Genomic DNA, 26,889 nt, shown 5'->3' with positions numbered 1-26,889 from the left:
GTAGTGCAACCTGCCTATTATTTTCTCTTGCTTGTCACCAAAAGATAATATTATTTGATGCTTGCCAAAATAAGCGGTCTGAAAGCTACCCATGCCAAGTGTTTCACGTCTATCCATTCAGTACTTCAAAAATGAAACCAAAAGCTGAAATTCCTCCAACTAAGGAAGTTTTACTAGAATCTACAGGAAGAATGCTTCATCTCTATCACCACCAAAACATTAATTTTACACCCATTTATGGACACGTCAATTAATATAAATCGGTTTTATTTCATCATATCTGCTTAGTATGTTACTCAAAAATGAGCATACAGATCACACCTTGGCACTAGCATCCATAGCCTTTGGCCATGTCACAGTACTCTATTATTAGAAAAAAATTAAAGAATTTGACACCTGGAAACACACCCATAACTGACATCCATCCCCAACCCATGTAACAAAGGCTGCCATCATTATAAACTGTATCCAAGCTTCATGAATGACTGTTAGGTTAAAAAACAAACAAAATAAAAAAAGCCCATTTGTATTGTTAGCTTTCACAGAAAAAATGTTTGAAATATTCGCTTGACACATTTCCCAATCATGTTTTTAACTCACATACATCACATCGCTACAGTATACTTTATTAGAAAAACTCTAAAAAAATTACAATCCAAACAGGACCTAAAATGACCGCGGTAATGGGAACACCATAGCCCTCTTTGCAAAATGAGATCCAAATGCCACCAAACTCACCCACTCCTCGATATGCATCAGTGTAAATTGAAGTGTCAAGAAACTTATATATCTAAAGAAGAAACCAAATCATCAAACAGAGCAAGATAAGCATCTTGGACAAATAATTGAAATAAGTTCCCTTTTGAAACATCAAAACTAGATCAAAATGCAGAAAATTATTTAGAACCAGGTCAAGCCCTTCTTTGAATACTTGTATGAGTCACTTGACTTATACTAATAAAGCTACTGCTTTAAGTACTGTTAAGAAGTACAACTGACACTCCTGTTACGTGACTAATGGACACTCAACTCTACTGAATTGAGGACCTCTCACTAAAGAGGTTTGAAACATCAAAGATAGAGTCCTTAAACAGGCTCTTAAACCTTAAAAATAACAGCCACACGCTACATGGATTACAAATCTAATCTCAACACATTTGACTAAGCAAAGAATAACCAAAATCTAAGAAGATACTGGAGCCTAAGAACAAAATAAAAATGTGAACTTTCTAATAGACTAATCAAAGACAATTTTCCATAAGCATGAATTAGTCAACATATACCTGCCCACCAAAGTTGAGGATAACAACCTTCACATCTTCACCAATTCCAAGTTCTTCCCTGACCTGGATTATTAAAACTGTGGAACAATTCATACAAGCATGCTGAGGATAATAACGATCACCGCACATGAAACCCTACACAAACCTGCTTGCGAGACTTGTGTAACCTTCTCACCACCAAAGGTACATCAATCACATCACGGTATGCTGGCACTGCAATGTTGCATGTCCATTTTCAGAGTTAAGGAAAACGAAGCTATCAGATTTTCCATCCTTTTTATATACTTGAAGAAGAGAATGAAAAAAAAAATAAGAATATAAAAAAATTAACATACTTGGGCAGTACCCTGGGAGGCGAATAAGGAACTCACAATGAGAGTAATCTTCTGCAATCTGTGTGAAGTCAAAGAGAAAATGAAGTTAGATTTGAAAAATGTGACAAAGAAAAATACTTAGAAGAGGGGGATCTGGCCACAGTACTAAAGAAGCACCAAGGGAAAAATGAACAAATATTACAACAAGCACAAGGATAGATTCTTTAGATGAGTAATAGACATCATGATGTAAAGAGTATTGTAGACGTTCACATTATCCAGCATCATGCAAATAACTTGTGGCAAACTTCAAATATTTGTCCTCTTATACATCCAGAAATGAAGCACATTCAAATTCAATGTCACTGATAAATGCACTACATGATCCACCTCCTGAGTCTAGAGTTTCAACACTTCATTATCTATTCAACGAAGAATGGTTGATATCACTATAATAGTTAAAAACTGAAGAAATAAAACTTTTATGGCATTTACACCTTTGTATTTATTGATGTGTGTTTCTGATAAGTTCATCTATCTTCAAAACTCAGATGGTGCTGCATGACATCCTGATAAATTTACTTGCACTTTGTTTTCTATAATTCCAGTTACCATCTCAATAACCATGTAACACATATGCAAACTTTCAGAATTAACATTTCAGTCAAAAAGGCTTAGTTAAATACATCATGTTTACATGTAGGCAAAGGCTACAAATCATATGGAAAAATAACCGAATACAGAATCACAAGAGGTAAACAGTATAGCACTATCATTGAACATGAGCAACATTACAAGTGGAGAATCAAAAGAATTGCATAGTGCCACTTTTTCTTGCCTGATTGTCATAGAAAAGTTGCCAAATATTTGAAATCTGAGATCATCAATTACCATATTCTCTAACATAGTCTTTTTCCATGATCTTACATAGATTTAATATGCAAGACCTCAATTATTTTGTAATCCCTGACTCTTTTTTTTTTAAGTAGGAGGTCTTGAACCCATGAGCTCCTAGTTACAATTCCTCCCCCCCTTACCACTCAACCCAACCCTCCCCCAATAATCCCTGACTAAAGCAAACAGTAACCAGTGTACCATTCTAGTACATTCTTTTTTCCTTTTTTTGGCGCCCGGCGCCGGGGTGGGGGGGGGGAGTACTAATTAGTTTAAGATCAGCACCTGCCAAACGATTGACCTATGATGAATCCCGGCAGCCATGACATACTCAGCATAGATGAAGTCCCAGCTGCAGAAAGAAATTAAGCGTGTTAGCATAGCCTAGCTACAATGAAATAAGATCCAAAAGTAAATGAGTAGAGATTAAAATACACTTTTAATGACACATTACCTGAAGTTTGTAACGCAAACAGAACGGATGCCTGCATTAGCTGCTGCTCGACAAGCAACTGGTACGACATCTGAGACCTATTTCAACATGCACATACCATTTAGCTTAACCAGCTTCTACCGCATCAAAGGACATGTGTGCACTTAAAATTCCAGTTAGAAAGAGATCAAAGAACTTAATTTATCTTGTTCGTGAATTGCAGAGGAATGAAAAACAAATTCAGGGAAAAAAGAAAACCATTTTTCAATTCATCTTTCCATCAGCACTAAGTACACACCTTCTGGACTAAACAAGTTTGCAAATCATTATCATAAAAACAAGTACAATAGTGAAAATGATTTGCAAGTTTGCCCTTTTCTATATTGAACTTCAAATTTTAAGCAGAACTAGTAAACTAAATTCTTCTACCTATTTTGAAACATATGTACATTTCTTGTCTAATAACCTTTCACTATTAATTCTCTCTCTTCTGAAGTCTCAAAAACTGATCAAAAAATTATGTAAGAGAGATATAAAGATAAAATCAGTAGAGTTTCACATTGCCAATAAACATCTACTTGTAATTTATGAAGAAGAATTACTTGAAGTGTTTACCACTAAGTCTGCCTTTATCGAGTTCAGCCACTCCACCTCCGTTTCCAAGATAGAATCACGAGGCACAACAGCAGTCTCTGAGTACTATACCAATCAACAAATACACATAATTAGGCTCACAAGATACTCTGCCTAGCTAAAACATGAAACAAATAACTGTACAAATCTGACATTATCCTTGCATGTCATAATCTGCCATACCTTTTCCAGTGAAGCTAGCCGATCCACTGTCAAAGCATCTGCCTGAACTGCTCCACAATCTAACAAAACCTGGTAATTGCGGACATTGAATAACATTCAAAGCCATAACACGACCTAACAAGCGAAGTAACAGTTGAACTCCAGCTCAAAAAAGTAACACTTATTTTCTAATTAAGAAGGACCTTGCGGAGAAACAGTCGAGGGGACTGTATTTCAGTGGTAAAAACAAAATCAGGTGCACCAGTGACCACATGAACATCATGCCCTGCATTAATCAGATGCCGCACAACCTATACCAATGTATATAGTGCAAATTAACAAACCATATGTGAATCACAATAAATGAAGTATTTCTCTACAGTTTTATCCCAAAGAAAAGGGGGAAGCAGGGATTTCTATGACAGCGTATCCAGCAAAGTACCATATATTCCGTCGCTTCATGATTGTTCGTCCAGTTGTTACCACCAATTAGACAGGGTCATTCAATTATTTCTTTGTAGCAAGCAGGTATATGTGTATGCGTAGACAATTAACAGATCAACGACCATAAGCAAGTTCTAGTCCATTGAGGATAATAACTCAGTACAGCTATTGACATTAGATTATCAGACAATGTCAACGTGTATGCCCACTCTTTTACCATTCTTTGATTTTTGGCAGGAGGTAAATTTCTGACTTCTGACACTAGGGAGCAGGCATCCAACAACTGAGCTACTAGCCCAATGGCATGTAACTATATTTTCCCCTTCCTCCAAACATTCACAACTGGAAGTGCTCATTGTTCACAATTTGAATTCTCAACTAAAACAGTCAGGAGACATGCATATGTTTGACTGCATTTCACAAAAATTTCTAAGAATCTCCCCCAACCACCAAAATAATTACTCATAGGAAAATTTTCTAAAAATGGCACACTTCAGAATACTATGGTGCAATTTTTGTTTATTTATCCCTCAGAGCATAAGTTCCATGTGTAAATACATTTCATACAAAACATCGTATATTTGATATATGCACAGTACATTTTGACGGTTGATGCCCTTAAAAACAAATAGGTCTCCTCACACAAAAAATAAATAAATAAATCAATAAATGTAAACAAATTTTGCCCTCTTTATAGCTAATGCTTTGAAGCACTCCCAAACTTCCATTTCTGAAAGTTGCAATCAGAACCATTTTCACTTTCCAAAAAGTGCTCCAAATACTCTTAAAAAATGCTATCCAAATCTATCCCTCTGTTTTTTCATTTCACTTTGACAACTCTCCCGATATTAGTAACAATTTCACAGTGTTAAACAATCTATTCCGAATTTTTCTTTTTAGGCTTATTATTCAGACTTTCCAGCTTATGAATGTCTCACCATTAAGTGTAAATCCAATTCCAAACCACAGGGCTACCAGCCCCAATGAAACAGAGCTTAAATTTCCCCTTCTTCCCAAAATTCTCAACTAGAAGTTGGTCCAAGAAATCAAAAAAATTCAGACTTTGCAGATTAAATCCTCAGATATATGTCACCAAAAAAAACTTCAAAAACATATCAATAAAATTTTCATTCCCCTACACATTTATCCGAAAGATGCCACAGCACAAGTCATACACAATCAACTCCAAAAACAAAAATCCAAAGGGAGCACCATCAGAAATTTATCTAAATTCAATCCCACACAGTACCAATTTCTTCAAAATCAATACTTCACCACAAAAAAAAATAAAGCAAAAAAAAAAAAAACCAATCTTCCACGAGAGTTGGAGGAATTCATACGAGTAGGCTTACCTCAACAACACGAGTGGCATGTCCGAACCCATGACCAGTGACATAGTAAGCAAAAACCAGAGGATGCTTCCTTCCATCTTCAACCCCCATTTTTGCTAAAAAAATAAATTCCAAATTTTTGCTCAGATTACCAAAAAATGAGTGAACAAATTCGGGAGGGGGTTTAAATAGCAAGAAATTTCAATGGCCTTTGCCACTGCTATAGTGGGCCCCACTCTGTCTCTCTCTTTTCAATCTTAACAGCTTAGAAATGGGATACGAAAGGAAGAAAACATTAAATTGATGAACAAAAATGGTGGGATTTATATGAAAACGTGCCCTTTTTCTGGCAAAATTTGAATTTTGAAGTAGCAAGTAAGCTCAGGAGAGAGTTAATAATTAACGTCGTCATGATTCGTCCGTTACAAAATAAATAAATATAGCACTCTATGTTGACGTCGTCTACGGAAGGTCGTCAAATCGGCCTTATCCAAATTTGGGAAAATGGCTTTCCCAATGATTTTGTCCAGTGGTCCACAGCTGAGTTCCATGTCATATCATATGACCTGGCGATATCAAAAAGGAGGAGCAATTTTTTAATAGAAAGACAAATCCGCCCCTCCTTATTCAAGGAAAAGTATAAGAGTTTTTGGGCCCCACACAACTCCGACCGGATATACCTATGATAAATCCAAATGCCAAAGCAGCCAAACTGCCATCTCTATCATTAATTAATATAAATAAATATAAATGAGGATGCGCTCGGGTTAGGGCGGCGCCCTAGGCTGACCTGTGTATCTACCTTTTATCACGCTTGTTCTTTGATTAGTCCTATAGAGTTGATCAAGAGGATAAATAGTAGTTGTTGCTGCAAGAACCAAAAATACCTTCACCAATCCATAGTTTCATGATTTTATGTTGTCATAGTTGGGGGTTGTCGGGAGAATGGTTTTGAAATTTTCAGAGCAATTGTTTTGTTTCTTTTCTTTTGAATGGAAGATTCTCAGTGGCGGTGGAATGGATCTCTGGTATTTTTTCACTTTTTTTTCTGGAAAATTTTCAAGATACAATAGTGTGGGAATCAAGAAGACGATAGCGAGAGAGGGGAATGGTGGGTTTGACTTTTAAAATCCAGAAGCCGATAATGAGAGAGGGAAATGGCGGGTTTGACTTTCGATGGAGAAAGTAACAAGATGAATATGGGGTCTCACAATTTGTTTGGATTGAGGATTATTTGTCAAAATTTATTTGCTTACATCATCATTACAATTTCCAATACACCTTTTTACATTCTCAATTACTTTTTTATCTCACATACATCACATCACAAAAAGTACTACAGTAAAAATATCTCAAATAATTTACAATCCAAACAGAGCCATCATACAAATTCGTACAAGTCAAGTTGACTTGTAGTATAAATCAATAGAATTTCAATATAAATGAGGTTTAATTCAATGTAAATCAGGTACAAATTTGGTGTATCTTGATTTGTAGGCCAGGTACAATTAGGTATAAATTGATTATTATTATTATTATTATTTAGTGTGATTTGAGAGCAATTTGGCGTAAGTTGAAAATAGATTGTTAATTTACACCAACTTGTGTGAAATAAAACTTGTGAGGCTATCCTCGAAGGAAAAAAATAAGAAATTGTGAGGCCCCATTTTTTAAATGAATACATTGGTGAAGGCAGTGGTGACTCCGGTGAGGAAACTTTAGTGAAACCTAGGTTCCTTAAAAAAATAATATAACAAAAAAGAAGAAACCTAGGTTTATAAGACAGTATCGCCAACCTTAAGGTAATAGGTCCCAGGCATTACATGACACAAGTGATCAGCATAGCCGATGTGCGTACAATTTGGAACAATTACTTTTTACATGAAAGAATTTAGTATAAAATTTTCATAAACAAAAAAATAAACGTTCATCTTGTAAAATTTTTGTGAATGGAATTTTAATTAACTTGGTGCTTATAATGTTTGGATGTGATTATGGGTGAAAATTAGTTACAATTACATTAATTGGAAATATGGTTAACATGAAATCGATTGGTAAGGGTATAATTAAGTGATTGTGAGGGTAAAGTTAGAAATTTAATAAAGACAAAAAAAAGTTTACACCAAACCCAGTGTTGTTTATTTTATACTAGTGTTCAGAACACACACTACAATTAATAAAGAAATTTGTGCCAAAATTTTTTAGAATATTTAAAATTATTTTCGAGAGAATTAGTTTTACATTGTAATAATAAATATGTAGAAAATTCACTAAAATAAAATGTATAAACAAATAATTGTTTAGTAGTAATTCATAATCATAATTGATAGTTGCTAATAAAATTTAAGATTTATTAAATAAATTAAAAAATTAATAAGAAATACATATTAGTTGGAAGAATGATATGTTGGAAGTTAGAAGTGGGTAGCGTTCAATGCTCGTTTAAGAAGAATATAAAGTGATACAAAAAATTTTACACCAAACCCTCCTTCTTCTTTTGTATATAGTATAGATAGTATAGATATTATATATAGGCATGTCAATAGGTTGGCTTTTGTCCAAATCCAACTCAAACCCAATATAATTCGATAGGGTTTGGGTTTAATTTTTCAAATCCATACCCTATTTAAACCCAAATCCTATAAAACAGTCATGGTTTAGGTAGGATCTGATTTTGTATGATCTATATCCAAATTCAAACTCTAAAAACTCTATGTGTATGTACACATCAGTAAATTTATAAAATATTCTAATATTCTATGACCATTAGATCAAATATAGTAAGACTTTTAGATTAAAGGATATGTTCTTAATTTAAGAAAATACCATCTATTCCCACTTGTCATTGTAATTTGTATAAACTTTTTTAGGAAGAAGAGAAAAAGTAAAAACAAACAAATGAAAATGAAGTTTTGAAAATAAATTGAAGTAGTTGATAATAGTTCTTTCTTTGAGTTCATAATATTGTGTTCAACTTCTTGAATATTAACTTTATTATTTCAAAATAAAAATTGGATGATATTTATGTTATTTGTTAACTCTATATATTTTTAAAATATTTTTATTTTAATATGTTCAGAAAAATACCCACAAATGTCCATTGAATATCCAAACCTATGAGAGGCCCAAGTTTGAATATACCTTTTTAGACCCATAAGAGTTTTTGAATGTACATTTTTAGACCCATAAAAGTTTCTGAATGTACTTTTTAAGACCCATAAAAATTCGGGTCAGAGTTTGAATCTAACTATGGGTTTGGATCTAGATCAAAGAGATTTAATCCAAACTCGACTCATTGATGTGCTTACTTGCTACCATAACTCTAAAAGCTCAATGAAAATGGCAGTGATATTTCACTCCTCTAGGTTAAAGTTAGTTACTTTTGAAAGAAAGTTCAAAAAAACAAAACTAGAATTCTAGATACACATGCCCAACTTTAAAGAGAGAGGTTTTTGAGCGACTTGCATTTACAACTTGCATCAAGTAAATTATTTTTGTTTACCATAGAGTAGCACAACTCTTTCCAAACCAATTTTGAGTTGCTCTAGTATAATATGTTTGCTAATATCCTCATCTATCATTTTGAACATTTGTTTGAACATAATAATTTCCTCTTTAGAGTTTAGGTAGGCTTTCAATAATAGCATACTATCAATAGGTAAGATTGGCAAGCTAGATTATCTAATTAAGATGATAACTTGAAAGCATTGTACATGTCTACCAAGGTATTAGTTGTTCCTAGATTATCCAATTAGGATGATTACTTCAAAGCATTGTACATATCCACCAAAGTATTAGCTCTTCCTAGTTTTGATTAGTTAAAAATATTTGGAGTGACTAGCCAAAATGTGACGGGCCAAAATAGCATAATTATAATCTTAACTAATTTGCAAATAGTAACTCAAGATTAATAAATAAAAGAGACAAATCAAAGTATTGTACATGTCCACCAAAGTGTTATTTGTTTTTACGAACACAGGTATACATATAACAATTAGTTCATCCACAGTCAAATTTTATATTTATAAATTCATAAATACCCCACACATGATTTTTCGCAAGTATACGAGTCGAAAGCGAATATAGAGTATTAAGGGTCGATCCCATAAAGAAAATTATCAATTATCGGTGTTTTTCGAACTCCTTTATTATTTAGACTATTACAAGTATAAGAAATTAAATCTACACTATAAAAGTAATACAAATACAATAGAAAACTCTTAGAAGTATGGAATTCCTTACTATTCTTACAAATGACATTACCGGTTAAGAAAATGCTATTATCTTGGCTAGTTATGGCGCAATTTTCTAATATATGTGAAACTTACTCTCGTAGTGATACTTGTAACTAAATCATACCTACTCTCTCTAAAATTACATGAAACAAGTCACCAAAGCCACATAGGTACACCTCTACTCTCGTGAATGTACTCCCTAGATTTATCACTTCCTTGAACTAGTATTAAATATCAATTCTCATTGTAAACTTAACACCTTAAGATTATCACAATTAATGGCCAGTTAATCATGATTAGAAAAGCAAAAGTGATAAATAACTTGTTCAAAATAATATCACCAAATAACTAAGTAAACATCACAAACAAGATATAGAAAGTTCATCCATAACTCTAGGCATAAACTTTAACTAAACATGAAAATAAGATCCAAACTTGTATTATAGTCAAACATAAACTTAAATATAAAAGAGAAAGTGATAGGAGAGAAATCAACCTTGTCACATAAGCTCTAACTCTCTATCTTTGTTCCTCAATTTTTCATCCAAATCTAACTACAAATACAAGAAGAATAAACTACACTACCTATACTATGCTACCCTAACTCATGAACCAAGGAAATTCTAGTGAAGACTACATTTTTTGTAAGTTCCTCTAACCTTCCAAAGTTGTGAAAGTATCCTCCAAGGGCTGCTATTTATAGAGGAATTCCATGCAAAAGACAAAGTGTTAAATCATGTTAAGATTCCTCTTGAAACCATAAACAAGCTAGATTTGAGTTGTAAAGCTTCTTTGGCAGCTGTCTTGGTTTCTTTCCACCAAAATTCTTGCAACAAATGGGTCAAAAAACTTGTGTGAATATAACACAAGTTGTAGAGCAAGTTGCAGCTGAAATTGGAGAATACGCGACCTCAAAAATGTGACCTTAGGTCGCGTATTGTCTACCCATGTATTGCTTCTGTAGATTTGCACTTTCTGGGTAGAATTCATACTAGCTATGTTTTTTGTCTAATTTCAACTGATATTTTCTTACTGATGGATGCTGAACTAGCTCTTGTACAAAACATGAAAGTTGTAGCCCTTTAAGATAGTTTTCCAATCCTCAAGAATCTTCCCATTTAGAGCTCTGTGATCCGATAAATGACCAAAATATTCTTGACTAGTCAAAACTCTGTTTCAGCTTTTGACAGCGGAGTTGTACTTTTTTATTTCAAATTTTTGACTAGGAAAATGACTAAACTGGATCGATATCTTCATACAAAATGTACATCTATCTCTTAGTTTCAAAATGGTACAAGAATCACCTCAATCCAATGCTTATAATCAATATATAGCCAAAATACTATAAAGTGTCAAAACTATGAAACTTGCTTCCTTTTATTCTTAATTGCATTTCCTCTTTTGCATTTCATATTTTCTTTTTATTATTTCAAACCATCATCAATCATCCAATTATCTTATCAATTCCCTCTACTTGATATTTGAATCATTAAACCTACAAAAACATGAAATTTTTACCATTAAAATCCATAGAAATGCAATTTTTACCACTTAAACTATAAAATGCATATTTTCACTAGAATCCTAGTTAAGTAGCTACAAAAGTAGTTTAAACATATCAAAACTAACTAATAAAATACACTAAAAATACGTAAAATATACATTTTTCAGTTTTTCATTTTGGTTAGTTAAAATTATTTGGAATGACTGACCAAAATGCATAACTAGAATTGTAATTAATATGCCAATAGTAAGTCAATATTAATAAGTAAAAAAGACTAATTATTAAGAGATATCCATCAATCTCTTGTTAACAACTTAATGGTGTACTTATCCACTAATTGAATAAGTGTTTTTGAGGGTGTTTTTAAAATATTATACTATAGTATTGTATATGAAAAACTTATCACTGTTAGTGCTGTTAAATAGAATGAACAGCTCGAAAACTCAATTCAGTTCGACTCAATAAGGCTCAATAAGCCACTAGTTGTATCTGGTGTCTTTAATCTCATGCTTTCCCGATGATTTATTGTTGTAATGTAGGCATCATCAGATGAGAGCGAGAATCGAACTATTATTGAAGCAGAATAAGCTCTCTAGGTAGGATGTCAAGGACGTACTTCAGGTATTCACTTTTGAGCTACTTTTGTAGCCAGTTTACTCATTATTTTACCTATTCCAAGATTTACTGCATGGATTTGATATGGTTGATCTGCAAGTTAGAGGGTGTGTTTCTGCATGTGAAGACTTGTACAAACTTGGATGGAACATGACAAGAGCATTGAGACTTGTCAGCTTTTGAAGTACTAGACACTGAGGAAAAAAATTCATAGAGTCCCATGTATAAGCATGAAGTTCATAGACTTGTATGCTGACGAAAAGTTTGGCAGTTATCTTATATTTGGTGCAAGTGTCTGTTATCAATAGAATTAACATCCAGATGGTGTTTGCACCCACTTGCACAATGTGGTATCTTATGTTTGTTGAAATTTTACGTTTGTTGAATAACTTTTCTTCAACAGATGATGTAAATTGTATTTTCTTTGTTCATTTGCTAAAACATTTGTTTGATATGAAATATTATCACGAAATTCTGTTTTTTCTAGTAAGTTGTTGAAAATAGACTGTATTGAATACCATAAATGGGAGGTAACGATGCGGGAAATGCCAAGGAGTGGATGTGTGTAACAGAAGGTTTAAACTTTTAGGCACTATCAGGTGTTAAGGTTCTTGGTTAGTGGCTGGTTTCAGAAACTTTGTTTTTGCATAAAAAGAAATATATTAATATCTTGTTTATGTTTCTCTAGAGTACAAAGCCCAATAATATTGGCAGGCTGCCATAGATTTGCATTAACTGTGTTTGGAAACAGGAATATCACGACAATGTTGGTGACCTGGAAGGTCCTGAAGAGAAAGAAAGGGCACAGTCAAAGATCCAGAAATTCATCTCAGCATTTTGACCATGTCCCAGGTAAATCCTGCTGAAGTATCTGAAGATGTTTCAATTGAAGAATTCTGTCAAGGCTTAGTGGTGGTGATTTTGTATTAGCACTTTGTTCTCCCATCTCGGGTCCTTGGGTGTTCTATGCAGAGTTGTCCTTTGATGTTGTAACTTGGTTGAAGCAAATAGTATTCTACTTGGAGTTATGAAAGTAAAGAAGAGAAAAGATGTGATTTTCTTCTCAAATTGATCGGGAGTTTATGAAAGAAAAAAAAATGATTTTGAACACATTGTAATATGAGTTTATTGTTTAACATTTTATGGGTAAAGTTGGCATTTTGAAAAAATCTATGAAGGTTAAGTGGAACTTTACTTCCCTTTTTTTTCCCACAATTTTTGGAAGAAAAGTTTCTTAGCCAGTCTGCCCCTCCATTTCCTTCCACTTTCCATTCTTTCCTTTGCACTTAAAACTCCCAAACAAGTAAATTTTCCCTTCTTTTTTTTTGGGGGTACATTGGAGGGCTTAAAATCCCATTAGCTATTTACCAGCCTGGAGTCACAAATCCCAATCATATCCGCATACAGAAAGCTCCTAATCTCTCCAAGGGGTTCTGCAAAATCTTCAGTCCTGGCCACTCCCTTAGACTTCTTTTTTAGCTAATCCATCGGCTACCCTGTTACCTTTTCTCCATGAATGAACGAGCCTACAGAAAATATCTCCAGGAATCAGGTTTGCATACGGGCTATCTGTATTGTTTTCTCGTCTTTGCTCTTTGAATCTCAATTCCCAAACTATCAAGTATTGAAGTTACAAACAAAGAGAAACATTTTTCAAGCACAGACAAGTTTCCCTTCACTCGGTGGATGGGGCTTCACAAGTTCCATTTCCCACAAGTTTGTCCTTGGATCATCTTTTGAAATGGAATTTATGAGGCCCCCATCCGCATACGGCAGCAAGGAGCGAGGAAGTTTTTGTATACTTTGCAGGAAGGAGAAGCATCCACACATGACAGGAGCCATGTCATAGATAGCTTCTCGTCAAGCCATGGTTTAACAAGTCTCAAAGCTTTGATTTCAGACCACACGCCAGCTGATTTTAAGCATCCCTCTTATTTTTGCCCTACGGAAAGAATTAGCCACTCACCACTCGATCAATACTTTTTTTGCAGATCCCACCGATCTATTTGCAATAATTCCTCCTCAACTCCAAAAAATCCACTGTTTAGTGTTGTTTTTGAATATGTGTATAATGCACAATTTAAATGCTCCACCCTTCAATTTGATGAAACTCTTAACTCTGTCGCATACCCAAATCTATGTTAACGTGGTGATACTTAAAAAAAAAAAATTTTTTTTCAAAAACTTTGTAAAGTAATAAGGACCAGTTTTCGAATATTCCCGTCAACAAAGTCTGTCCATGTAAATATATTCGAGGACAATGATATGTCAAATTGTAGTAACTACAGTGTCTGATTGTGAATCTAACAATAGCTTAGGAAGTGTTAACAATAGCATTTTGGTTGGAAGCTTAGGAAGTGTTGCCTCAAAATTGAGGACTTGAATTGTTTGTTTTATGGATGGCGCCTAAGACTGCTGTTCGGATGAGCACACCACAGGCCTGATATCAACAAACACTCGACTTGTTTGAGATCAAAATCATTGTTTAACCTCCCATCCACAGCTGATGAAACTTTCCCCGATCCATACAAGTCCCAAACCCATTCCAGGAGTCCTGTTTCAGATTTTTCGTGAGTCGACATTGGATCGGTTGAAGACTTCCTTCCACTACCAATTTCTAAAGCGACCACCCCAAAGCTATATACATCGGACTCCTTGCTAGGCCTGCCAGTGCTTACAAGCTCAGGGGCTAAGTAGCCAAATGTTCCGGCCAAACCTGTCGATCGTGGTCCTAGTTCATGGTCCATAAGTCTAGCCAAGCCAAAATCTCCAAGTTTGGCACTACAACTTGAATCTAGCATTACATTGCTTGATTTGATGTCCCTGTGTATCACACATTGTCCCCACTCTTCATGAAGATACAACAAAGCAGATGCCAACCCGAGTGCTATTTTGTATCTCTGACTCCAACCAAGAACATTGTTCCTGCCAAATAGATGAGTATCTAGGCTTCCATTTGACAAGAATTCATAGACAAGCAAGAACTCACCTTCATCATGGCACCAGCCGATAAGCTGGACAAGATTTCGATGCCTCAAACTACTTATGATCTTCACTTCAGTTACTTATTGTTTTTTCCCCTGCTTAGAACTCCTTGAGAACTTCTTCACAGCCACTGCAATATTCAAATCAACTAGTTGACCTTTGTAAACCTTTCCAAATCCTCCCTCACCCAACTTTCTCTCGTTGGAGAAATTATTAGTAGCTGAAGCAAGATCTTCATAAGAAAACTTTTTTGCTCCTGGCCCCCCTTTCTAAATCATCATTGGTAGAAGTTGTCGAGTTGGCAGCCATTTCCAAATTGGCCATAGCAGATTGTTTGTTTCTCCTTAAAGCTTCAATTACTATTAATCCACCCACAATCAAGATTGCTCCAGCTGTTGTTAAGTCTGCAACTAATCCAATTTTCTTTGCTTTACTCCCACGTGTCTTTGCTATATCGAGGTTCGAGCTAAACTCCCATGATTCAAGTGTATGTCTTTCAACATACGGACCTGTGGCAGCTGAAAATCCAACTGCAGCCCATTGAGGAAGAATCTCCTTCAAATTTATCTGATAAGAAATACTAGAGTCAGGACTTGATCCATAACTCCAGAAAACACTCAGATTTTCCGTAGAAGAATTGTAGATAATCCAAGCATCAGCAGGGTCTCCCTTGCGCAAGCTGGCATTCTAGGACGTGGTTATAGAGGAAGTAATTGAATTATTGTTGATACTAACATGTTCAAAAGGAGGATCCCATTCTGGATTTGCAAACGAATCAAATTCAACTGAAACTATCTGGTTGTCGGAGGAATCACTTGTGCTGGTATTAAACAATCCTAGAAATCCACCGCCCGAGTTTGGTGGGATTTGAAAATCAACAGGAGAAAGAAAGAAAGCAAGCCCCTGGCCATAAGGGGTACGATTTTGAGTGTCAATGATGGAAGGAGAAATGAGTAGTGAAGTCAGCTACTTTCCCTCAGTGTGAATCCCAGATAGGAATAGGCTCTAAATAGATAGATTGACCAACCTGATAAAGATAATCAACATTGTTGAATTCAATTTCTCCAACTGAAGCTATTGCATCTCCTCCATAGAGTATGGCGCTTAAATCAGGAGTAAACCGAGTTATCTGAAAAGAAACTGCATTGGCCAAGCAAAGAACCTGGAAGTAGGGAATCAAGAAAGCAAATCTATTGAATTCAGTGGCCATCATGGACTCTACTGGTATGAGCAAAGTGCTAGACTGCTAGCTATATAGTATATACTTCCATGAATGTAATGATGATATTTTGTAAAGTGTATTATTTAGTCAAAGTCTTGGGATTCAAGTTTCAACTATCCAACATTCTGTATCTTCTCAAATGATCTTTTTACCTCTGTAAGAACCGGCCAAGAAAGGGAAGCAAACTATAAAGATTGACTCGAATTTCTGATGAATGATGAGTGTTGGCTCATCATTCATCGAAAGTGTTGATGTTCTCAAATGTACAATTAGAATAACTATTTCGGCTTTTGTAGTTACTTTTATCTTATCTTTTTAGGATGTCAGCAGAAAACAAAATCGTGTCCCATCCCATCAGCACCCTCGCGAGTCAACGCTGTATATATTCTGATTATGTATTGCCAATCACACACAAAATTACTTGTTCTTCCTCAAAATTCACTCCTCCGGGTGACTCCTCCGGAAGATTATAGTCACCAAATGTATAAAGCTCTGATTTTTGACATAAAGTCCATCGTGTAACAAACTAAAGATAATTAATGTGAATCTTCTAGCATAGCTGTTAGCATTCTAATCAAACAAGCATGATCGAATGTTTCGTAAGAGAGTAGAATAACAGATTTAACTAATGTTTTAATATATATATATGACTAATACGAGTAATGTGGAGTATTTTTATTGATCAAACACTAACTGCTCCACTTGCTGTATGGTTGGTTTGAGCCTAGATAAAATTTGTTGGTATTAATATAAGAGCATAATATGGTATAGAGATGCAACCTAACAGCATTATTAGTTCCAAGCTCTAATTAATTCTCACCCAAAAAAGAAAAAAAGAAAAAATAAAAATTCCTAAAGGCTAATACTGTCAATCCCATTTTTAATCATTACACTTTGGACTGGACTATGTTGCCTTCCCTAGATGCGTCATAGATGTATCCAAAAATTAGCCGGTTGAAAATTAGATGAGAATAACAAGTTTTTGAGAACTAATTATCTACATGTGATCATACCAGCACTAATATACCAGGATTTTATTAAAATATTTGAATTGAAGTTAATTCTTTTTTTTTTTTTTAATTGGTGATTCTTTGAAAAATTCTCGAGTTACACTTCATTCTTTGAAGGGATCAAAGAAAGAGTTATCTAAATGAGTTGTTAATTTTAGTGGGAAATATAATCATAGTTGGAGTGAAACTGTGATGAGAAAATAGTGTCGACTCTCTTAAGGTCACCACCAAAAGAAAAGAGAAAAAATTTTAAAAATTATTACATGTTTATGAGCACACTTTTCAACAGCACATCTTTCTACAAAAACTCCAAAAAAAAAAAAAAAACAATCCAAACAGATTTTAAAAATTCAAGAACCAGACAAAGGGCCTATTTGGCAAATAAGTTTTTAATCGAGTTTATCTGCTATAAAATTTTTAACAATTTAATTACAATAATCTCAAAAAACTTCTCAAAATTTTTAAACTATACATTTCAAAACATCTAAATGTTTACATATTTTAAAAAATTTATCTACAATTTCTATAATAAGTTACGGTAAAATTTTATATAAACATCTAAAAAATTCATTTGACAAACGAGCATGAGCATTTTAAGTTTCTTCACTCGGTAGAGAAATACACGTTTACTCGCTTTGATGCACGAGAAAACAATTTCTACTGTAGCTGTAGTACTCAATTAATCGATTAACATTACCCGCCAGAAATTATCAAACTCACCAACCCCGTAGCAATGTTTTGAAATCCGAACCAAATCGGCTGGTTCAACCGATCGAACCGTGAACCGGTCATGTGTCCGATCCGGTTCATAACTTGTGTTGACTTGGTCCAAAAACCGGTCAAACCCGTAAAAAATTGTACAAACTGTTAAATCCGAATCGAATCGTGAACCGCGATTTTTCAATTTTTTGATAAAATTGAAGGGGTCTGTTTGGTTGGGAGTAAAATATTTTCCCTTGGAAAATGTTTTCAGGGTCTGTTTGTTTGGAAGGAAAATCTTTTCCAAGAAAACATTTTCCATATTTTCGGTTGTTTGGTTGTCAGTTAATTTGGGAAAATAATTTCTGACATAAAAGAAGTTACAACCACGGAAGGAAAATAACTTCACTTATTTTCCATTCTAAAAAAGCCGTCTTCTTCTTCGCAGCGACATCTCCTCAGCTCCGGCAAATAAAAGCCTCCAGCGATACCATCGATAAAATCCTCCGGCGACATCTCATCAGCGAACAAATCCCTTCTTCGCAGCGGCATCTCCAACTCCGGCAAAGACCCAATTTCGGAGGTAACAGATGATCTCTCTCTCTCTCTCTCTGTCTCTCTCTCTCTCTTTCTCTCTCTCATTTTTTTCCTTTAAAAGCTGCCAATATCAACGGCTCAAGTCATGTGTGGATGCGTTTGTGTGAGTGTGAGTTTCTGTGGTCCATTTCTCTGGTCATCGGAACTAGACTTAGCCATTGCGGCCGTTAACCATCTCCCCCTCTCTCTCTCTTCAGTCTGCTTTTTGTTTGTGAGCTGTGCCCGCCATTGTGGATGCGTTTGCTTATGCAGCCTCACTAGCTTGTTTGACGGCCTAAGCACAATCTCATTCTCGTTCCTACAATAGCATTTCCAACAAGGGTGAAGACTCCATAAGTATTTCCAGAGGTATGATGGTCTCTTATTAGTTTTTTTCCCCTCCCTTTTCCTTTGAGAAATTGTCTAGAATTACTGGTGTAGATTCTTGAAGTTGCATTTGAATGAATTTTTGTGGGTTGCTTTTGTTTTAGTTTGTTCTTACCTGATTAGGGTTAAATCTGATTTGATTGATGCTAATGAATTAATTTGGCTGCTGAGTTTTGGGGGTTTTATGATTCTTGGAATCAGAATCCGGATAGGGTAGGGTAGGGTAGTGCTTTTCTTACAATCTGGTGAGACCGTTTGTAAAAGTTTTAGTGAATTCATTGAGTTTGTGAAGCCACGGGCTGATTCTTGCCGTAGCTGCTTGATTGAAAAGGGAATATAACCGTGGAAACACTTTTGTCTTAATATACTGAAATCTTTCCTCAAACGAAATGAAACACAAGCAGGGCAGCTTCCCAAGTCATGAGATTCCAAGACACTTCTGTCTGCTGTGTTTCTAATTTACCAACTACAGTCTCCAGTCCATCCTTCCACCTCTAACCCCAGCCACAATCCACCAACCAACTTCTCTGTCCCTGTGTTACCTGTTTTATTTTTATGTATGTACGTTGCTAGCAGTTCATAGGCATGATCCCATAAATCAGATTTTGAAAGAAAATGGATTTTGCTATTTCAACAGGCATGATCCTATGGTGTTTTTAGCTCTGCATTGCTTGGATGCAGAGAATTTTTGCAATTCCGTTGAGCATTTCAATAATATAATTGTCTGCCCTTTTGATTTGGTTGACTGATTGCATCATAGCTGCTTGTCATAGGTTTCTAAGGAAGTTTTAACCTTCTTAAGACAAAACTTTGAAAGTTTATGAGAATTCGCCAAAGTCATTTTCAGCACAATATTAATTAGCAGTATTCTGTGTCACAAGCAAACAAGGATTATGTGCCCCTACAGTGTTAAACTTTCACTCATTTCCACTTTAGAGCTAAGTTTATCAGAATCTGTCCAACTAAGTAACAAAACCTGGTTAATGGATGGATAAGTATCGAACTAAGTCTAGCTTAGCCTTAAGTTCCAACTAAGTAACAAAACCTGGTTAATGGATGGATGGATGTATATTACAATAAGTTCCAGGCCTGTTTCCTCTTTTATACTCTTATTTTTCTTTGGCTCGCCCACATTTAAGAAGAACATTAACTGCTATTGGTATAACCTGCATCACTCTGCAATTGAGACCCCTGCATCACTCTAGCTTTTTCTGGTACAGTACTAATAGTCTACTACTAATAGTCTACTGCTACGTGAATTAAATGTTTATTACCCAAACAAGTAATCTTATTGGCGTCATGGTTTTGGGCGGCAGTTGGATTTCTGTTGCGAATTTCTGTTCAAGTAATCGTACTCCTTCTTTAATTCCATGATGATTTGAAGTCAACATCCGTGAACTTTTTCCACTTGTGACCATGAAACTTTCTATCTAAAATGGTACAAATCCTTACTCGATCCATCACTGTAATAAAGAAACAAGTATGCAAAATTTATGAAGACTTGCAGCTTTATCATTGTGGAATTTACCGAAATTATCTAAACCTAGCCTTCAATCTTCACTCTTCGGTCTTCCTGCTTCCTAAAATTGCCGTCTCTAATTCCTTCTCCCCTTAATGGCTTAATCCTAATCCTTCTCCAAAGTCCAAAGTCCAAACTCCAATCTTGATCCATAGCAATCAGCAAAAAGGAAGCATGAAGTTTTTCTACTCACCGCATCGATTCTAAGCCAAAAAACTCTGGAATTCAAGCTATTACCGGGTTCGTTTATCTTTTTCCCTTTTTTTTAATCTTTCTTTGTTGATTGCTGGGTTTTAGGAACCGTCCCCTCGGCCCTTTGTGGTTGCTGTTTTTGGGAAAAAGATTGAATTTTGATGCTTGCAGTTTCATGTTTTGCCTTGCTATAGGAAGATCAGAGGCAATATGTGAATTTCTGGATTGATATTCTGTGAATTTTTGTGGGTTTTGATTATTAGTTATAATTCTTGCACTGCAGTTATGAGTTTTGTAGTTGTAGATTGGTCCAGTTGCAGGTGGTAGATCTGATTCTGTAATAGCTGATTGAACTGTACTGTTATCTTCTTTTGGTTACTAGTTCAGTTGGAACTTTTGTTGGAAGGGAATTGTAGTAGCGTCATAATTGAAGAAGAATGATGATGCCGTAAAATCCTATTTCATTTTAAGTTGTTGCTTGAAAGATAAGATAGTGTGAATAAATTTTTGTATATGTTTGTAATTTTCCTGCTCCAGAGTTGCACAGCTGATTGGTAAATTTTTTGTTGCGTCATTTTGGTTCGAAATTAGCAGGACTATGAAGAAACTGAAAGGATCTATCTTCTTTTTTCACTATGAATTGGTTTACGATACTTCCTGATATTCGGTAATGAAATTTGCATGCGTACGTTCAATGTCTTGGGGGAGCCTCTAATTATACAATTTGTTTGTTGGGCATATGATCTTTATTGACTTGTCATTGCAGCAGCAGCCTAAATGATTAGATTATATTTTTGCTATTCCTCCATTTCATAGACTAACTTGGTAAAGTAAAAAAAAGTTGAAAAACAAAAGATCTGGTTTGTCCTCAAATTAGATAAGGTATTTTTTTTGGTTTGTCCTCAAATTAGATAAGCTCATCAGTCTGTTTGTCCTGTAATTTTTGTTTTGTTTTGTTTTTTTACTCGTTAGTTGCCTTTGTTGCCTGGCTCGAAGATTGTAGCAAAGGTGAATCAATAGGTTAATCTATTATCTTACTATGGAGACTGCTGGCCAAGAGAAAGTGCGAGTTTCTGCACAAAATGTTTTTGAATAGGCTTTTGTGAATGAAAGTCAAAAAAAAAACCTCATATGCACATGAACTCCAGTAGACGTATGTTTCCTGAAATTCCACAATGATAAAGCCGCAAGTCTTCATAAATTTTGCATACTTGTTTCTTTATTACAGTGATGGATCGAGTAAGGATTTGTACCATTTTAGATAGAAAGTTTCATGGTCACAAGTGGAAAAAGTTCACGGATGTTGACTTCAAATCATCATGGAATTAAAGAAGGACGAATAGTCTTAAGCATCATTGATTCTACTAAAATTATTGCAATGCATCAAATCATTTTAAATTTACAATTGATCCACTATAATGTGTCCCGAATCACTAGTAGCACTAATGTTTCATAGCCGTGCATCACTAGGTGTATATTTTAGTTTTGGCAATTATTACAAAACTAGGATTATCTTTTGTTAAGGTGCCATTGGATGTCTTCTTGTTATTTGAGAAATTTGATACAAAATTTCCCATCCTCCTTGGCTATGTATTAATTTATTTGTTGAATATTCATAATTAGCTATGTATTAATTATGTGCATAGGTGTGTGTGTATATGTGTGTGTATATATATATTTATTTATTGAACCGGGGTTGAACCGGTCCGACCGATTGAACCTTGACCCTTTCACTTCACCGGTTCAATTGACGGTCCGAGTTTTAAAACATTGCCCCGTAGGCGAAAGAGCGGGTGAGTTGATGACATACATGGCGGCTGAGGAGGATGAAGGGCCGCCCCGAATCGAACCCACCAGTTTTGATCTAATTGTGGTGGGCACCGGACTTCCGGAGTCCATCATCGCCGCCGCTGCAGCTTCAGCCGGAAAGACCGTACTTCAAATCAATCCTGACCCTTACTACCATAGCCCCTTCGCTTCCCTTTCACCCAAAGACCTCATCTCTTTCCTCCATCTCCATTCTGCTACCACTTCTGATCATGATTATACTGATTTTCGTACGGTCGATTCACCAACCGACCAAACAACCGACTCCTCATTCAACATTCTGCCCCTCAGCACTCGCCCTCTCTACTCTTCCGTGGAGGTCCACGTGTACTCCCCTGAAAAAGTTTTGGATGATTCACTGCAAAAAGAATTTAACCTTGATTTAGCGGGGCCTAGGGTTCTATTCTGCGCGGATCCCATGGTGGATTTGATTGTGGATGTGGATGTTCAGAACTGCATGAGTTTCATGAGCGTGGACACCAGCTATTGTATTTATGATGAATGCCGAAAAGGCAAAGGTGGGGGGCTTTTGTGGAATAGTGTGCCGGGTTCACGTAACGCCATATTCAGAGATAGAAGCTTGAGCTTGAAGGAGAAGAATCAGTTAATGAGGTTCTTCAAGCTGCTTCAGGCCCATTATCATTCCAATTCTAAATCTAGTACCACGACTAGTAACGAGGAGGACGACGAAAATAATAGTTGCATGAAAATCACCCCAGAGGATTTAGAGACTCCATTTGTGGAGTTTTTGACTTGCAAAATTCGCTTGTCTCCCAAGCTAACATCGTAAGTAGATAACCATTATTTCTTCCATTTACCCATGATTTCTCTGTTTCTGAACTTATATGAATTTTTACTGTGTTGGGTTTATTTTTTAACTTCTCTTTTGTGGTTTGATATAGAATGGGACGGTTTTACCTTCTCTTCTTTCCGATTGGCTTCTTATTGGCTTAAATTTTAGCCTAATACTATGAGTGAATACTGCCTGAATTATGACTCTGTTTACTATACCCGAAGTGAAAGTAAATTCTCAAATTCTGACATGTTTTGATCAACTAGTGTAATACTTGTAACTTCTCTTTTCTTAAGGATGCATTTACTTGGAGTTTAGTTGCATTTCAGCATATTTTTGACTTTTGATATATTTTTTGCCTGTCTGTCTAGGATCATTTTATATGCGATTACGATGGCAGATTATGAACAGGACAATGTGGAAGCTTGCAAAAAGGACATTGTCAAGACAAAAGTGGGGATTGATCGTTTAATGCTTTATCATAAATCCGTCGGCAGGTTTTCGTCTTCTATCATGTTTGTTTCATTTGAGAACCACATCCAATGTTGTTATGTACAGATTCATCGATTCTTAAGTTTGTGTGAGGTAGAGAGATTGGGAATTATCAACATTAATTTGATTCTCAACAGCGAGTAAAACACGCAGACAACATTTGGCAGTTGAGGGGAGTAAATGTTCTTACGCTCAGGATTATTTTAATTCTGTCCTGTGCTACTCTGTATGTTGTCCAGTCCAAAATGATCACAACTCCCCAGGTTTAATATTTTTTTTATGATCTCTTAAAACTCTTGCTTGTCTTATTAGAGCCCATCTGGGATTCATTAGTTGTATGATTTGTGTCATTGATTTTATAACCTGCATCATAGTCAATTTGGCTATAATGCCACCATTGTTGTGTTTATAGATTACTGGGTTGAAGCAAAGGTGTTTCTCCTTGTACTTCGTTGTAGTTCTTTGTTCATTTTTCTTGTAAAGAAGTAAAGATATGAATACATTCAGTTCTTTTTCCAGTTTTGAAATTTCATGCTCAAGGGCATTACTCTATCAACTTTTATAGGTTCCGTGGTGCAACTGGTGCTATGCTATATCCTATTTATGGACAAGGAGAACTGGCACATTTCTTTTGCCGTCGTGCTGCTATCATGGGTGGCATTTCGGTGAGTATTTAATCATAAAGCATATGGTCTAACATTTGGACAACTCAAACGTTTATTTATTCTGGGCTGCTCATTTTATTCATCATGGGGCATTGACAATTACTAGTTACATTAAGCTTTTGGACTTGGGTTTTAATTAGCTGCCATTGTCAAGGTAGAAAAGGGGTGGAAGAAACATTAAAAGGAGCAACATCTCTCTCTAAAATAACCTGTGGGTGTCACTGCTGCTTTATTCCTACTCTCTTTTTCCTTGACCTGACTGCTGATGAGTGATGGGTTGATGTATGAGTCATGCCACTGATTCTCTTGTTCTTTTTGTTGAGTCATAAGCATTCCTTAATTTTACTAATTTCTCCATGCAGATTACTCAAATGCCTGTGGTTGGTCTGCTTGTTGACAAGGTTTGGTTGAATTTTTTTTGCTTTCTTTTTTATGCCATTCCTCTTCTACACCCAGCATAGCTGCTGATGAGAAATCTATGAGTTTGTATGTATCACTTTGCACATTTTGCAGGATGTTGGGAATTATAAGGGTGTTAAGCTGGTTACGGGACAAGAATTATTCAGCCATCATCTTATCCTTGCCCCCACATTTGTGATCCCACCAGGGTTGACTACTCCCTCAGTTTCTCCACAAGATGTTTATTATGATTTTGTCCAACAAGATGCCAGAGAGAAGGTGGTCAGGGGAATTTGCATCACAGATAATTCCTTTAAACCGGATGTAGCAAATTGTCTGGTGTTCTATACCCCTAAATGTAAGTTCCGAATACAACATAATTCTTTTCTTGTATTTGATTTAGACTACTTTATTAGCTGACTTTCACTCTCTAGCTTTATGCCCTGACCAGATGACATCAGTCCGCATCTTCCAATTGAGCAGTAATGTGCGGGCTTGTCCCTCTGGCATGTAAGTTACCTGTCAAAAGATAACGTGGAATGCCAGTACATTTTGGTAGATTCTATGTGCTAGGAAAGAATTTGTGCCAGACATGCTTATTTTTGTGATTCAAAGATAAGAGACGATGAAATACTTTTCAATTAACTCTTTCTTAGTTGCTAAAGATGTGAGCCATTCTGAACAATATTTTAGTGCAATTTATAAATCACAGTAATCATGCTTTTTGAACTTGAAATTCCTTATGTGGAGCTGAACGTGCCATCCTCTGATGTTTTCCCTTCTTGTGCAGGTTCGTCGTCTATCTATCAACTATATGTGGCGATGTTGTTCAAGGGAAGAGATCAATAAATGCAGCAATAGAAGCTTTGTTTTCAACTTCTGTTTCTGGTAACTCAGAGGATAATTCTAGGGATCCTCTGAGGGAGAATACAGTTGTGAAAGTGAAACCGACTTTACTTTGGAGCACTCTGTACATACAAGAGCTAATTATGGTTTGTTTTTGTGCTTTCTGTTTTTCTTTTGCTATCTTACCCCTTTTCTTATAAACTAGATTCTCACCATGTTTACAATTAGTTTGCATGTATTTTCTGCATTTCATCCTCCCATTTTTACCCTTCGGATAAGCTAATATTGGTTTGAAATGTGCATTCGTTTTGTTTTTGGCTGATGGCTCCGAAATCTTGGTACGTGTAGGGTGGATTTGATTGTGTCAGTTCAACCCCTATGCCTGATGGGAATCTGCAATATAGCCATGTTGTAGATGCAGCATTAAAGGTAAATGATGCTGCAATTATTTTCAGAACGAGATCTGTTTAATCTTTTTTTTATTCTTCTGTCCTGGAACTTGGAGATTTGATTTGGATCTGTAGCATAGTAACATATGTATACTGAGGGAAGGCCCTTCTGCTATTTGTGGCAGCTGTTTCAGAAGATGTATCCAGATGATGAATTCTTCCCGAAGAAAATGCCATGGTGGAATGAGGTCGTAGAGAATGGTGCATGCTTGTCTGAGGGTTAAAACTCCTGACATCTTTAAGCTGAAAGTGCTGGGATTTTGAATAATTCTCTGTTTTTGTCATATAGGATATAGATGCTAGTATGCTGCTACTAAGTTAAGGGGCGGTTTTGATAAATTTTGTGCTTCATGCATATTTTGCTAGAAACCAATTGAGACACATCGTTGAAACTGCGAAGAAATCTTGTGATAGTATGAATATGAGTGGCAGGTATACTTGGGGAGAAATCCTTCTGTATCAACTTTTATTCATCACAAGCTTTTTTTTTTTTAAATGGGGTCCGTAGACAAACGGAATCAAATGTGTTAATCAGTCCGGACTGAGATTAGATCAGCCAGCAATACATCCTTTACAAAAAAGGAAAAAGAAAGGGAAAAAAGGGTGGAGTATCAGTCCGCTCGTCCAAATTTGCTACTTCTATAGCCTTTTTGAGCAAGTATATGAGGCTAGGAATAATCAATGTCTTTAAATTCGGGCCTAAGAGTGAACCAAAAAAATTTTCAGTTTGCCTGGTTCAATTTCGATTCAAATGTATAATAATTTTTTATTTATTTTAGCATTAAAAATTTTGAATAAAATTAAAATATTTATTTTAGATAATAAAAATTGGTTGAACCTCAAAATTTTTATGGTTCAACCGTTTTTTGGCCAAATTTGACGAATTCAATTGATTTTTTGGATTATTCATTGAATTGGATTGGAGGCATGATCCGTTCGTAGTTTGACTGGTCGAATCGGTCAATTCGATCTGATTTTCA

General features: G+C 35.5%; 2 protein-coding genes, 1 long non-coding RNA gene and 1 pseudogene across 3 annotated transcripts in view; 2 read left to right on the top strand and 2 right to left on the bottom strand.

The window, feature by feature from the left end:
- LOC113754376 (L-arabinokinase-like) overlaps positions 1-5,859 on the bottom strand; it is a 29,150-nt gene extending 23,291 nt beyond the window's left edge. The window contains exons 1-9 of the mRNA XM_027298776.1: positions 5,516-5,859; positions 3,923-4,030; positions 3,741-3,809; positions 3,540-3,623; positions 2,946-3,022; positions 2,777-2,843; positions 1,619-1,676; positions 1,429-1,496; positions 1,284-1,346 (exon numbers count right to left, since the gene is read on the bottom strand). Of these exons, the coding sequence (XP_027154577.1) occupies positions 1,284-1,346; positions 1,429-1,496; positions 1,619-1,676; positions 2,777-2,843; positions 2,946-3,022; positions 3,540-3,623; positions 3,741-3,809; positions 3,923-4,030; positions 5,516-5,605 (684 nt within the window). The 5' untranslated portion in view covers positions 5,606-5,859. The remainder of the gene's footprint in view (positions 1-1,283; positions 1,347-1,428; positions 1,497-1,618; positions 1,677-2,776; positions 2,844-2,945; positions 3,023-3,539; positions 3,624-3,740; positions 3,810-3,922; positions 4,031-5,515) is intronic.
- Positions 5,860-11,778: 5,919 nt separating this feature from the next.
- On the top strand, positions 11,779-12,958 carry LOC113754116. Its single transcript, XR_003465130.1, has 2 exons — positions 11,779-11,854; positions 12,600-12,958. It is a non-coding gene; the product is annotated as an uncharacterized LOC113754116 (long non-coding RNA).
- A 1,158-nt stretch (positions 12,959-14,116) lies between these two features.
- On the bottom strand, positions 14,117-18,316 carry LOC113752207 (annotated as a pseudogene).
- On the top strand, positions 18,194-26,400 carry LOC113753832 (rab escort protein 1-like). The gene is made up of 11 exons (XM_027298091.1): positions 18,194-18,347; positions 18,559-18,709; positions 22,220-23,051; positions 23,430-23,555; positions 24,116-24,215; positions 24,578-24,616; positions 24,729-24,972; positions 25,049-25,124; positions 25,405-25,606; positions 25,809-25,889; positions 26,035-26,400. The coding sequence occupies exons 3-11, from the start codon at positions 22,240-22,242 to the stop codon at positions 26,131-26,133; spliced, it is 1,779 nt and encodes a 592-aa protein (XP_027153892.1). The 5' UTR covers positions 18,194-18,347; positions 18,559-18,709; positions 22,220-22,239; the 3' UTR covers positions 26,134-26,400.
- The last annotated feature ends 489 nt before the right edge of the window (positions 26,401-26,889 follow it).

The sequence above is a fragment of the Coffea eugenioides genome, chromosome 11 (assembly GCF_003713205.1).
Source record: "Coffea eugenioides isolate CCC68of chromosome 11, Ceug_1.0, whole genome shotgun sequence".
Classification (NCBI taxonomy): domain Eukaryota; kingdom Viridiplantae; phylum Streptophyta; class Magnoliopsida; order Gentianales; family Rubiaceae; genus Coffea; species Coffea eugenioides.
Note: the sequence above shows the minus strand (reverse complement) of the source record. Positions and strands in the feature narration are given on the sequence as shown.